The sequence below is a fragment of the Cannabis sativa genome, chromosome 5 (genome assembly GCF_029168945.1).
Source record: "Cannabis sativa cultivar Pink pepper isolate KNU-18-1 chromosome 5, ASM2916894v1, whole genome shotgun sequence".
Classification (NCBI taxonomy): domain Eukaryota; kingdom Viridiplantae; phylum Streptophyta; class Magnoliopsida; order Rosales; family Cannabaceae; genus Cannabis; species Cannabis sativa.
In genome coordinates this window covers 1,834,976-1,850,245 of record NC_083605.1, presented here as the reverse complement: position 1 = coordinate 1,850,245, position 15,270 = coordinate 1,834,976, and the positions used below count along the sequence as shown (strand labels likewise).

Sequence of the window (15,270 nt, the reverse complement as noted above, 5' to 3'; positions counted from 1 at the left end):
GAAGAGAAACAAAAGATTTTAAGGGAGATGGCTCTCACGGAGGGCACTTTCCCTCTAAAGCACCATGGGGTTCCTTTAAGGCCTACCAAATGGAAAGCTGAAGATTGTGGAGGAATCATAAAGAATATTAAGTAGAGACTTTTCACTTGGGGAAGTAGACATCTATCCTTTGCAGGTAGAGCTCAATTGATTCATTCAGTATTACTTGGACTTCGTAATTACTGGATGAGCATATTCATACTTTTGCACCGTATTACAAATGAGATTGAAAAGCTTTGCAGAGGTTTTCTTTGGGGTCTAAATGGAAATATATAGAAGCAAGATACATGTGGCTTCTTGGAAAAAGTGTGTCTCCCAAAAATATATGGGAGTTTGGGATTCAAAGATGGAATCAAATAGAATCAAGCTATTCTTGCTAAATACATTTGGGCCATTTTAGCCAAAAGAAATATTCTATGGGTGAATGGATCAATAATGTGTATTTAAAGAATACTTTCATTTGGTCCTATGATCTTAAGCTTGATTCAAGTTGGTATTGGAACAAATTATGTCGCTTGAAGGATAAGTTCTCGAACAAGGACATAATGGTAGCTGGAGCAGGTGGGAAGTTTAGAACAAACTGGTTGTATAACAGCTTAATTCCTCAGCAGCAGTTCCACTACAACAGTAGCATGTGGAGTTCTTTGAACGTGCCCAAGCATCGGTTCATGCTTTGGCAAGTTGTGAACATTCAACTCTTGACTCGTGATAAGCTCGAGCAATTTTACATTGAGTTAGATACTAAAGAGTGTCATGTGTGCGGTTTGACAGATGATTCTCAGCAGCATCTTTTCTTTAGTTGTTGTCTGTCGAGAAGAGTTGCAGACCTGGTTTTTGAGTGGCTTGGCAGCAGGTATTGGCCTACAGATTTTGAAAGATGGCGAGGTTGGCAAGCCTGGAAGTCAACGAGCAGGAAGCAAAGGATTAATGTTGCTATTTTGGCTGCTGTGATTTATAGCTTATGGATCAATAGGAATAGATGCATATACAACTATTATTCTTATTCGGTTAGAGCAATTGTAAATGAAGTGAAGAGAGTTGTCTTGTATAGATTACAATACTTCAAAAATAAAAATAAAAAAATTGAAAGATTATGAGAGAGTATACATAGAGAGGATTTGAAAGTAAGTCGGTAGTGGTCCCTTTGTTTTGATTGGATTGTTGGTTGTAATTGTTTGTGATTAATGAAGCAATTTTTTCTTGATAAAAAAAAATCTTAAAAACTATAAAAATATTTAAAATTTACAGTCGTATTTTTGCATTTTTTATTGTTATTTTTGTGTATTTCTAAAAATAATCATTTTTCTTTATTTATTTATTTACTCCATATACTATTTTTTTCTTAAATTTATGGTATGAGTTGCTCCGGTGGTTACTTTAGTAGTTTTTATGTATATGTGGATTTTGGTTGCGATTTAAGTTGCTCCGTTAGTTATTATGGGGTTTATATTTGAAATTTCTTCAAAAAAAAAAAAAAAACTATTTTAAAATGTAAAAATGAAACAAAAAAAAAACCATTATTTTTATTACTTAAAGAATTTTCTTTCTTTTTCTTTTTTTTTGGTTTCATACCTTAATGTTGCTTCTTATTAGTCAACGTTTATTAGTTTTTTAATATTCGATCTAGTACTTCTTCATTGAATTATATTATTTACTTGTAATAGGATTAAATATTAATTAATACAGTAGAAAAACAACACACAATTATAATAATATACTTAACAATTTATTTATTTTGTTTCGAAACAACAACCACAATTAAAATAAATAACACTATATATAATATCAATTAAAGGTCATCATAAAAGTATTTCTTGAAAGGTTGAACATGTTCCACAAGAAGACAAATGAAAATCAATAGAGACACATTTTCATGATCACTACATTTATTCCTAAGTATCAAAACACCACCATCAATTTCATCATAACCAGGCCCAAAATGGATCTCTTTTCCCCAACCAAAATCAATACCCTCAAACGACAAGTTCATCCAATTTGTCACACTCATAATAGGATTCCCAATATATTTCCCACCTCCATTAGTTGAAGATTTATAAGAGTATTGAAACTTGGTCAAATCTTGTTCACCTTTTAGAAACTCAGTTGCTGACAATATATAATTGTTTGTAACCATATCAATTACGGAGCGTATTTTACTCGCTCCGTAACTTAACGGTTGAGATAATAACTCTCCCGCTTTACAGCTCGCCATTACGTTGAGAGCTCCGTTACCAAAGTAAGAAATTGGTAACGGAGGTTGAAGACGTTGACGAGAGTCAATTGCCACGAGACAAGCTGTGAGTTGTTCGTTTAAGTGCTTTCTTGCCTTAATCGAACATCTCCAAATATGAGATGTTAAGGCCTCGTAACACGTGTAAGGTCGCGATGATGATTTTTTGATCATCTGACCATTGTGATCATTATTCGCCTTGTTCTTAAGTTTCTGGACTTGTTCTTTTGTAAGCTTTAAAATGAACACTGTTGTTTCCATCTTCTTAAGCTCTTCGGCGTTAGGTTGTTTCAACAAAAACGGCATACTACAAAAGTCGTTTGAGTGATCAAACTGTAGCGGGTTTGAACCACAACAATTTGATCCAACTCCAAAGGCCTTTTTGTCAAAAAAAGGTACCTTTTGTAACGGCAAGCCTTGTGCGACTCGAGCCCACTCGGTCATGAAATTGGCGCCGCTTAGTCCATCCACCAAGACATGTGAGGTGGTAAACCCTAGGCTTAGACCGCCACAACTTAATTTGGTAAGTTGTACAAGACAAATAGGGCGTTCGTGGATTGGGAGAGACTCGTTTATGTAGGGAATAAGATAACGATTAAACTCAGGAGTTGGAGTAAAGTGATCTTTCTCGAAATGAGAAAGATCAACATTCAGCTCGGCTGCAACGAAAAGAGCCCCATCTTCGTTGCAATCGAGCTGGAAACGACCGTTGCTTAAGCTGTGCAAGCGCCCAGCTAGTGGATAGAAGTAGACTAGAGTGTGGCTCAAGGAATCGATTAGGGTTTGCGTAACGGTTTGGAATGGGGTTGAGGTTGGGGCGTAGAAATAGATAACATTTGTGTAAGTTGTGTATCCGATATGATCCCATTCCGACAAGGATTGATTCCCTTTCCAAGTTGGTTTTGCAGGACTCACCATTAGCTTTTGCTTTATTTTCAACTCCATTGGATTTGGAATAATGATAGTTAAGATTTGTGAGAAAAGCTTATTAGGGTATACGTATATTTATATTAATGATAGTTACGTATTCATAAAATTTGAAATAGTCAACTATATCAGATGAAAAAAAAAATAGAGGAGCGGGTGGTTTGAATCATAATTTTATATGTTTAAACTATCAAACTTTCTTTTTGAAAAAAATATGTGAATTGTATTTTATTAATTAAGATTAACTAATATATTTACTTAAAATTTTGTATTGTATTAATTATACGGCCATAATTTCTAATACAATATTAATTGTATTATTTAAAACATAAAAAATTATTTGTATTAGCTTGTAGTCTTGTACTATAATATTTAGAAATTGTTCGAGTTGGGTCGGGCCTAGCACAGTCGGGATTCAGGGTCTGGAACCAGGATTGAGTCTGGGGTTTGGCTCGGGGTCGAGGTGAGAGCCTGAGTCCGAATCAGGTACTATTTTATATAATTTTAAAAAATAAAGGATCTAAATTTATTATTTAACAAAACAGATCGATAATATCTACTCGATAATTTTTGCAAAACACATATATAATCCATAATGGTGGATGATATTTTCTATTTTAAATTTGTTTCCATTCCACTTTCTTTGATTTGTTACTATATATACTTTTTTAAAAGGTTTTCTTGTAAAGATGGAAATAACATGAATTAGGAGTTACTTCTTTGAATATTTAAGTTTATTGTCTAGTTGCTTTGTATTTCTTATTCTCATGTCCAACACAACATTTCAAAAACTAAAAAGATAAGTTGTCTTCTTTTATTAATAGACAAATTTTTGGGCGTTCCATATATATAATTTAGGAAATTTTTGTTTTAGATTGAAGAGTTTTTTGTTAGACCTCTTATATGTTTCAGAGTCTAGAAAGTTTTTTAGTTTAATTCTTTTTATAACCGTGTATGTTGTAACTATTTAGGAGCACTTGTAAATTTTTAAAAAATTCTAAATAATTATAATGTAAAATATGTAAACTATTTAGAATTTTTTAAAAATTTACAAGTGGTCCTAAATAACTATAATATACACGATCATCAAAAAAAAAAAATTGGACTAAACTTTTTTCCTAAATACCGAAACAAATAGAAAATTTACCAAAACACCTTCTTAAAAAGGTGTACTGTAGACTTACCCTATAATTTATTTCTACTTGAATTGTATGTTTATATATTGCTGGATTTTTATGTTTCTCAAGTTTTATTTTCTAGTTTTTAAATGATAGCACTCTTTTGTTGGTTATAGATTGGCAACAAGTCTTTTAAATAGATTAAAGTCAATAGATTAAGTCTTTTAAATAGTTTTTTTAATGATATTCTTGATGGGATGTTTCGGTAGGTCTCTTATCTATTTCAGTATTTATGAGAGTTTTTTAATCTAATTTTTTCTTTTCATAATATGTTATAGCTATTTAAATCACTTGTAAATTTTTAGAAAATTCTGAGTAGTTTACAATATCAAAAATAAGATTTACATATTTTGTTGAACACGCGACTGTTTTTTCTTATACTTGTAGTAAGTAATTGGTTAAACTTTATTTTTGGCACTGTGAACTATTCAAAAAAATTTAAAATTTACAAATAGTCTTAAATAGCTACAACGTATGCGATCATAAAATAATAAGACTAAAAAACTATATCCTAAATGTCAAAACAAATAAGAAGTCTACTAAAAAATTTTATTTTAATAAGTTTTCAAAATGTATAAGTTTTTAAAATAATTTTATGGATGTGTCTTGTCGTATGACATGGTATGAGTGTTTGATTTTCTCTGGTCTGAGTGTACGAATGTCTTAGCTGGTTTATGTTTGTTTGTGTACTGTGTCGATCAAAGAAGTTATTCTAGTATTGGTGGTCTTTTAACTGTTTTCTATTGGCTATACTACTGTCTAGCTTTTGTGTCTGTTGTCCTGAAAAATGAATACCGATTCCAACTTGGAAGACCAATATGCAGCCCTGAACATTGAAGAAGATGAGGAAGAGGGATTACTCTTTGAAGGGGAACATGATGAGGCCTTTGAGATAGACGATAGATGGTGTTTGGTGGGACGTTTTCTCACCCACAGATCGATTGATTTTCAAGCGATGCAAAATAAAATGGCACAACTATGGCAACCGGGGAGAGGAATGTATGTGAAAGAATTAGAAAACAATTTGTATTTGTTTCAATTTTACCATGAAGTGGACATTGAACGAGTTAAGGAAGGAAGCCCATGGACTTTTGACCGAGTTCCTTTGTTATTTGAGCGACTCAAACAAGGCGAAAATCCCAGATCAGTACCACTTAATCGAATTGATTTCTGGGTACAGCTTCACAATTTGACAACGGGTTTTATGTCGGAAACAGTGATTCGGGGACTGGGTAGTTATCTTGGGGAATATGTCAAATCGGATCCTAACAATTTTGTTGGTGTATGGAGGGACTATCTGCGGATTCGGGTAAAAATCAATGTCACTCAACCACTAAAAAGGAAAAAGAAGTTGATTAAACAGGGAGGAGTAAGTTGCCACGCTCTGTTCAAGTACGAGGACCTTCCAACCTTCTGCTTCATCTGTGGAGTTCTTGGACACTCCGAGAGGTTTTGCGATCGTCTCTTTGATACTCCCTATGATCAGTTAGATAAGCCTTATGGCCTAGAGATGAAAGCACCCCCGAGACGAAGGAATTACGCTGCTGGTGCGAGATGGTTGAAACCAGGAATTGCCACGAAGACCGGCGGTGCTTCTTCCTCCGGCCACTCTACTGTATCCAATTCCATTAATGCTGTATCTTCGACAGCCAAACAAAGCAGCAAATCAGGGTACGGTCAACATGGAATAAATCAAGCACAAAATGTGGGATTCAATCAAAACAAATCAATTAGTGCAGCCAATCAAGCTACAAGAAATATGGAAGAGAATTTCCCACTATTGAAGGAGAGGCCGAATAAGGAAAGTGTGGGAAAAGAGCAATTTCGAACTGAAGAAGGGGGAACTGATATGGCAAATCCAATTAATAATGAGGAGGCTCTTCTTATTATAGAAAATAAGAGAAGGAGAATGGGCTTTGCCAATCAAAGTGGGCTTTTGGTTATGGAAAACGTGGGACATGTGACAAATGTGGAAAATACCACTGGGCCTACCGATTTAATAGATGTGGATATGGACGCTGAAGCAAATGGTAGTACAAAAAACTTGTTTGGGGCGGGTTCTGGATCACAGACCCGCCAGGAATTATGAATGTGTTAAGTTGGAATTGCCGTGGGCTTGGGAACCAGCGGGCTTTTCAATTCCTTAAGGAGATTGTGTCTCAAAAGAAACCCAATTTTATTTTTCTTTGTGAAACAAAAAGTGACAAAAGTAAAATGCAAAGAGTGGGTCGTGCTTTGGGCTTTGAAGGGATGTTCATTGTGGAAGCCCAAGGAAGTGCTGGGGGCTTGGCTATGCTCTGGCGGTTTCAAACAGAGGGTCGACTGCTTGGTTACTCAACTAACCATATCGACATCATAGTTTCTTCACCAGAGAGAGACGAGTGGAGGCTAACGGGGGTTTATGGGGAACCAGTTCGAAACAGAAGGCATTTAACTTGGGATCTCCTTCGATTCCTATCAAGAGACTCTAATCTCCCATGGTGTGTAATCGGGGACTTAAACAATGTGATGAGACAAGAAGATAAAAGAGGAGGTCGACGTTACCCGCACCAGTTGATAACTGGTTTCCAACAAGCATTGACGGACTGTAATTTACAAGACATGGAATTGACGGGTTATCCATTCACATGGGAGAAAGGCCGAGGCACTCAAAACTGGGTCGAGGTGCGGCTTGACAGAGCGTTGATCAACCCAACTTTTTCCCAGGTTTTTCCTCTTGTTGTTCTCACTAATTTAGAATTATCATCTTCTGACCATTGCCCAATTCTATTGGAACCCGACATTGTTCAACAATTCACTCCTGGCCGTACCTTTAAATTTGAAAATGCCTGGTTCAAAGAGCCGTTGTGCTTTGAGATTATCCGAGACTGCTGGGCTGCTTCAGTCGACAATAATTTAGCAACAAAAATAAAGAAGTGTGCCGATGTGCTTGGTCCATGGGGAAAAGAAATCACAGGTAGTTTTAAACTGAGAATTAGAAAGTGTAAAGTTGAACTTGCCAACCTGAAAAACAAGAGAGATTCTCACTCGGTTCAGAGATATAGTGAAGTAAAAAAACAATTGTTTAAAGTGCTTGACCAAAGAGAAGCTTTCTGGAAACAACGTTCAAAACAGTTATGGTTGAAAGAGGGGGATCAAAACAGTAGCTATTTCCACAAAACAGCTACTACTCGAAAAAGGCATAATCAGATTGATCGATTACAAGATGGCCATGGTAATTGGGTAGATTGGGAGAATGGATTACCAATGGAAATTACTAGTTATTTTAATAGTCTTTTCCAATCGGCAGGAGGTACTTTTCAAGAGATCATTGATTGTGTTAACACCTCCATTCCTGAAATAGCTCATGAAGAATTCCGCCAACCAGTTACAGAAGAAGAGGTCAAAAGAGCAGTGTTTCAAATGCACCCCGACAAAAGCCCAGGCCCAGACGGAATGACACCAGCTTTTTACCAAAAAAGTTGGTCAATTGTAGGCAAGGATGTAACTCAAATGGTTCACAATTTTCTTGCTACTGGTGAGTTTGAAGAGGGCTGCGCTGATGCTAACATTGTCCTAATCCCGAAGAACAAGAAGCCCGAGAACATGACCCAACTTCGGCCAATTGCTCTGTGTAATGTGTCCTATAAAATCATAACTAAGGTTGTGGTTAATCGCATGAAGCCTTTCATGGACAGAGTAGTGTCGGAGAATCAAAGCGCCTTCATACCAGGTAGACTCATTTCAGATAATGTGCTTATTTCTTTTGAAGTCTTACATTACTTGAAGAGAAAGCGGAAAGGGAAAGATGGTTTCATGGCGTTAAAGCTTGACATGAGCAAAGCCTACGACAGAATAGAATGGAATTTCCTTGAAGCCATGCTCCGTAAGCTAGGCTTTGAAAACTGGTGGACTAGGCGTCTAGTGAAATGTGTTTCTTCAGCATGCTATACAGTGATTCATGGTAAACACGAAATTGGCCCCATCATTCCTTCAAGAGGCATTAGACAGGGAGATCCATTATCCCCCTATCTTTTTATCCTATGTGCTGAGGGCCTTTCAGCGATCCTTCGAAGATACGAAGCACGTGGTTTACTTCATGGTTGCAAAGTTGCAAATGGTGCCCCCCGGATATCGCATATGTTATTTGCGGATGACAGTTATCTTTATTGTAAGGCAACTATGGAAGAAACTACAAGAGTACAAGAGGTGTTGAGTAAATTTGAAGAGGCTTCAGGTCAGAAAGTTAACTATTCTAAGTCTTCTATTTTCTTCAGCACTAACACAACCTTGGCAACTCGTAACAATATTAGCCAAAGACTCGGCATGACTATAGCAGGGACGAATAGTCTATATCTTGGACTTCCCAGCACTATATCTCGTAACAAGACAGCCGTTTTTGGTTACTTAAAAGAGCGTGTTCGAAAACGAATTGAAGGTTGGGAAACAAAATTCCTTTCTCGGGCAGGAAAGGAGATTTTAATAAAAACCGTGGCTCAGTCTCTACCAAGCTATGCTATGAGCGTGTTCCTAATTCCAATCGACATTACTCGTGAGATGGAGAAAATTATGACAAAGTTTTGGTGGCAATCTTCTAACAAGTCAGGGAAAGGGATCCATTGGCTTTCTTGGGACCGATTATGTACTCACAAGAAACAAGGGGGTATGGGTTTTCGTCACCTTCGCGACTTTAACTTGTCTCTTCTTGGCAAGCAAGGTTGGCGACTCCTAGTGCAACCTGACTCTCTCGTGGCCAAGATTTTTAAGGCTCGCTACTACCCCAACAACTCTTATCTTGATGCCTCTCTAGGTAACAATCCTAGTTTTGTTTGGCGTAGTGTATGGGAAGCTCAACAACTTGTAAGGAAAGGGCTTCGTTGGTGTGTAGGGGATGGAACCGAAATCAATGTTCTTCACGAACCATGGCTGCCTTGCTCTGATAATCCTTATGTCTCTACTTCTCATCCTAGTTTAATTGATGCTAAAGTCCATAGCCTAATGAAGATGAATGACACAGGTTGGGATATGGAAATTTTAGAAGATTTATTTGAGGAAAGAGATAGAAGATTGATAGTGCAAATTCCCTTGCAACAATCGGCTGCTAAAGATACATTGACATGGGCATATGAAGCTTCGGGTATATACTCAGTCAAAAGTGCCTACAAGCTCCTCCAACAAGTTAATGGAAGATGGGATAATGATGTAGATGCTGCATCAACTTTCTGGACTACTATGTGGCGTCTAAAAATCCCTCCAAAAGTGAAGAATACTCTATGGCGTGCGGGTAAGAACTGCCTTCCTACTCTTTGTATGCTGCAAACAAAGAGAGTTAATGTTAACTCTCTCTGCCCGATTTGTAGAGAGGAAGAAGAGACTATATTACATGCCTTGGTCACTTGCTCACACATAAAACCGGTTTGGGATCGAGTTGGGATTGGTACAAATATCACCCCCGATATCACTCTTTTTCTTGACTGGTGCATTCGGGTTTTTACTGGTGCCGATTCAAGTAAAAGATGTCTAATTGCAACACTTTGTTGGGCGATTTGGAGTACACGAAATGATTTTGTTTGGCAAAAAAAGGTGGTAAATGCTGACGGAATTGTAGTGTTAGCTAGAGGTTATCTTGATCAATGGACAAATGCTCAAAGCACTCTCATTGAGTCATCATGGTCTGGTTTTCAGACGGGTGATGTGGTTGAGCAATGGTCCGCTCCAAGCGAAAATAGTATCAAGATCAATGTTGACGCTGCTCTTTTTGAAGATGGAACCAGCCACGGGATCGGTATGGTAGCTCGCGACCATCACGGTTTCCTAATCGAAGGCCGAACTGAACACTTCCAAGGGGCTGCTACTCCGGAAATCGCTGAAGCAATCGGGGTCCGAGAAGCCTTGAGTTGGATTAAGCAGAAAAACTGGCAGCAAGCTAGCATTGAAACAGATTGTCTCATGGTGGTTCAAGCAATTCGAAGTTCAACTAAAATGTTATCTTTGTTTGGACAAATCATTGATGAGTGTAAACGACTCTCCTCGGAATTAAAGCATGTTTCTATTTTCTTTGTTAAACGATCAGCTAATGTGGTAGCTCACAACTTTGCACGAGCTTCTATATTATTTCCTGGTTGTCTTTTTGGTATGGAGTCTGTTCCTACCGATTTGTTACATTGTCTTGTAACTGAGATTGTTGGTTAATAAAATTATTATTTTCCTTTCAAAAAAAAAAAAAAACTACCATTTAAGGGGTCTACTACAGAAATTTCTTAAGCTTTATTAGTTTATTTCTTTTTTAACATTTTAAAGTTACCACCACAAGAGGGGAAAAAAAACGAACAACTCTCTTTGAGTATTTTTAATGAAAATACAAAGAAATAATCAAAGTTAAAATATATATATAGTTGACTTAATGAAAAATATTCTCAATACCATTATATATATTTAATAAAATTATTAAATTTTGGGTTTATGAATTGGAACACAATACCAAAAATTAATGTAAATATATCTTACAGTTTTTTTTTTTAATATATAGCATATAAGTTTTACATTTTTTACTGGAAATTAATGTTTAGAGTATGAGTAAAAAATAATACCATTAATTAAGAATTTTCTTATATTTCATATTCAAATTAATATATAATGATATATGTAGTTGTTTTAATCTCATCATCAGTACTTACATGAACAATTAATTTTATTTTGTTAGCTAGAATGTAAACAATCAATTAATTAGTAATTAAAATAATAAAATGAGGTGGTGTTTGGTTTGTTAGAAAGGAATGGTAAGTGTAATGGTAATAATATGTAATAGAATAAAAATTGTAATAGAAATTGATTGTTATGTTTGGTTTGTTGTTAGAGTTAATGTTGAAATATATAGTAAATTGACAAAATTATATAGAATTGTTGGGCACGGTCATACCTATTGCCCTTTAATTTATTCTTATTATTATTAATATTTATTTATTTATTTATTTTTAATCTTTTTTTAGTAGATTGTTTTATTCTTATCATATTTTATGAAGTATGTCTTCTTCAATCAAAGTATTATTGTAATATTTAAGTATCAGTAGTCATACTAGGGTGATTCTACAATGCACCCCTTTAAAATAGATGTATTGATGCACCCTTAACTTATTTCGGCATTCAGAAAAAAAATTTAGTCTAATTTTTTTTCATATTCATGTACGTTATAGCTATTTAAGATATCCTACAAATTTTTGAAAAATTCGAAATAATTTATAATATAGAAAATAATGTTCAAACATTCGATTTTACACGAGTATAAAATAAAATAGTCACGCGTGCAATACACTGTTTGAACATAGTATTCGGCGTGTTAAACTTTTCCAAATTTCTTAAAATTTTGCAGGATATCTTAAATAACTATAACGTGCATGACCATAAGAAAAACTTTGACTAAAAAATTATTTTGGATGCTGAAACAGATAGGGGTGTATCAATATATCCATTTTAAGGGGGTGCATTGTAGAATTTTCTATTAGGGCCCGTTTGGTACGCAGGACTGGATTGGATTAGACAGGCTAATTTGTCCAATCCAGTGTTTGGGCATGTTAGAAGTCTAGATAACTAATCCAGTTAACCTCATCTGTCTAGGATTATTTATCTCATCCAGCAGGGTGGGATAAATAATCACATGCATGTGAGATTTTTTTTTATCGTTTTTTTAATTTAAATTTTATTAATATATTTTAAATTTAATAAGAATTTAAAGGAAATAATTATCACACATTTTTTTATACATTTTTTTTATTAAAAACTTATTCATTAAAATTAGTGAAAATGTATAATTTTGAATTATTATACATAAGTTTTTAAAATTTAAAATATTATTAATTAAATAATAGTTACTTAAATTGATTCTAAGAAAAAAAATATGACAATAAAATTATATATTACTTTTAAATTACTAAAAAATTTATATAAATATTTTAAGAAATTAATATTTATATTAAATTAGTGATTAAATTAGTGTTTAAAATAAGCAGTTTTATATTATTCAAGTATTTTTATTTTACTATTTTTATTATTTATTAAATAAAAAATATGACAAAATATTTTATTATATATTTATGATATATTCTTAATTATATATGATATATTATTTTTTTTTTTTTGCGACGAATTATTTATTTATATTTATTTATAATTATATATTTTAATTTTAATTTATTATTATATATTTTTATTTAATTTAAGTTTTTTTTTTCTAAAAGCAAATAAATAAAATAGTCCAGTCTATTCTTAAACCAAAAACATGATTACTTTCAGCATAATCCAATCTTGTCCAGTCCAGTCCAATCATTTGCAATCTAATCCAGTCCAATCCTGCGTACCAAACGGGCCCTTAAGGTATTATTGTATAGTAGTAAACCACTGATATTTATCGCAAAAAGAAATAGAAATATAAAAAAACAAGAACAAAAATAAGAATAAGACTAGAATAAAATCAAATTTAAAATGAATAAAATAAAATTGATAAAAAATTATTAAATTTTTTAACATGTTGCATTGGAAATTTGAAATAATCTTTTATTCCACTTTAAATAAAATAGTCATTCTACTATAAAATGGTGAAAAAGTAAGAGAATTTACAAAAAAATACTAGAATTTGAGTTAATTTTAACAAAAATACTGTCACACGGAATTTTTTTTAAAAATATTGTCATTTTATAAAACAACAAAATAAAACAATTAAAAATAATAGTGGAACAACTAAAAAACAACATTAGAAGAACAGTGAAAACTTAACACAGTATACAGTATAAAAAATACACAGTATTTTTTTAAAAAAGAAAATATAGTATTTAAAAAAAAAAAAAATTGTCCCACAGTAAAAAAGAGAAAAAATGAAAAATTTTAGTATGTAGTGTAAAAACCCGAAAAAAACAATATATATTTGCAACTAAACAAATGATGACGTTTACTTAAGGATATAGTGGGAATCAATTATATGGTATTGATGCATGCAATTGTTTAATCAATTATATAGTATTGATTCACATAAAGTGAAAAACTAATGGAGTCCACATAAATTAGGAGAAAAATAAAGTAAAATTATTCCTACTTTTATAAGGAATAGTAAAACTAATAAATATGAAAGTTGATTTTTTTTTTCCTTTCATTTCATCCAACCAAAAACCACCTAAATCAAACTTAACTTTCCTATTGATTCAGCCATTTTGTTTTCCTTCATTCAACTACCTAGACCTAGTATATTCAAATTAAGATTCATTAGTTCTAGTTGATTAATTAATTAGCAAATGATATGTTTATTTAATCCAAGTAGTACTAACATACATAATGTATGTATATTATATATATATATATATAAATATTATTTTTTTCAAAAAAAACATAGATAGCATCATTTTCAATAGTGCAACGTTCGGCTTGAGCTAAGTACTATGATTATATATTTAATATATACTGATGAGTACTATGTAAAACACACGATTATATACAAGCAAAATTCATATTATTAATTAAATAAGTTACCTGTAATAATGTTAGAATAATTATTGTATGGACTAATATAATTTGAAACATTATTTCATCATGCATGCATAACCATTAATTAAAAGTGTATCAATTGCTTATAACAATTATAATAAGATTATGATTTTATTATATATATTATATACCCACTTTAGTTTATATGTTTTAATTTTTATTATTATTTTCATATTCAAAAATTAAGAAGGTACAAACACATGCTGAAAGAAATGAATAGTCAGAACTTTGGTGATGTGAATATTAAGATTCACTTACTATAGTTCTCTATGTTTTTAGTTCACTGCTACTGTTATAACAGTTATTTTCCTTTCCGTTATTCTTGTTAGTTTATGTCAGTAGGTTGTTAGCTTTATTGGTCTGTTCTAGTCTTAGGCTTAGTCGGTTAAGTTCAGGTCCTCTGTTCTATATATATATCCTATGCTTTTGTAATCAATTCATTCAACTTAATACAAAGATGAAATTCATTACTTTCTCTCTTCCGCAATATGGTATCAGAGCGGGAAAGAAATACTTTCCCTGAACGATCCTGATCTTGCTCTTCTTCTCCGGTAACGGCATCGTGTTTTCCTCCGTCTTCTCCGATACCCTGTTACTGCGTTCTGCCTCTCTGTTCTTGGTTTTCCCTCCATGTCAAGCGAAACTCAAGCTGAAATTTCAATGGAAGGTGAAGATCAAACAACCAGAACAACACAAAGCCCATCTGCTTCCATTGAACATGGAAATCAAGACTTGCAATTCATCAACTCAAAGAACCCTCTCGAAGATCCCACGAATCCGTATTTTCTTCACCATGGCGACAATCCAGGTAACGTTCTTGTCTCTCAACTCCTCACTGGACAAGATAATTACGTTTCTTGGAGTAGAGCTATGCAACTTTCAATTTCTGTTAAAAATAAAATTGGTTTTCTTGATGGTTCTATTTCAAAACCATCTCCCTCTTATTACACCATGTATAATGCATGGATAAGAAATAACAACATTGTCATTTCTTGGATCCTAAATTCTGTCTCAAAGGAAATTTCTTCAAGCATTCTATATGATGAATCGGCTGCCAACATATGGAATGATCTTAAAGTTCGATTCCATCAAAGGAATGGACCTCATATTTACAATCTTAGGAAGGGTTTAATGAACCTTAAACAAGATGCATTGACCATTGGTATGTACTTTACCAAATTGAAGACAATTTGGGAAGAATTGTCTAACTATAGACCGAATTGCACCTGCAATGGTTGCACCTGTGGAGGAGTTAAGAAACTTCAAGAACATTATCATATGGAATATATCATGTCCTTTTTGATGGGTTTGTCTGACAATTTCTCTCAAGTTCGTGAAAGCATCCTTTTAATGGATCCTCTTCCTGATGTTAATCGGGTCTTCCAT

At 33.5% G+C, this 15,270-nt stretch overlaps 2 protein-coding genes across 2 annotated transcripts; one reads left to right on the top strand and one right to left on the bottom strand.

The window, feature by feature from the left end:
- Nucleotides 1-1,828: 1,828 nt before the first annotated feature.
- Nucleotides 1,829-3,223, bottom strand: LOC115716541 (spermidine hydroxycinnamoyl transferase-like). Its single transcript, XM_030645353.2, has one exon. It carries the CDS (start codon nt 3,212-3,214, stop codon nt 1,829-1,831), a length of 1,386 nt encoding a protein of 461 aa, XP_030501213.2. The 5' UTR covers nt 3,215-3,223.
- A 1,938-nt stretch (nt 3,224-5,161) lies between these two features.
- Nucleotides 5,162-6,463, top strand: LOC133038045 (uncharacterized). Its single transcript, XM_061116028.1, has one exon. The coding sequence runs from the start codon at nt 5,162-5,164 to the stop codon at nt 6,461-6,463; it is 1,302 nt and encodes a 433-aa protein (XP_060972011.1).
- Nucleotides 6,464-15,270: the final 8,807 nt, after the last annotated feature.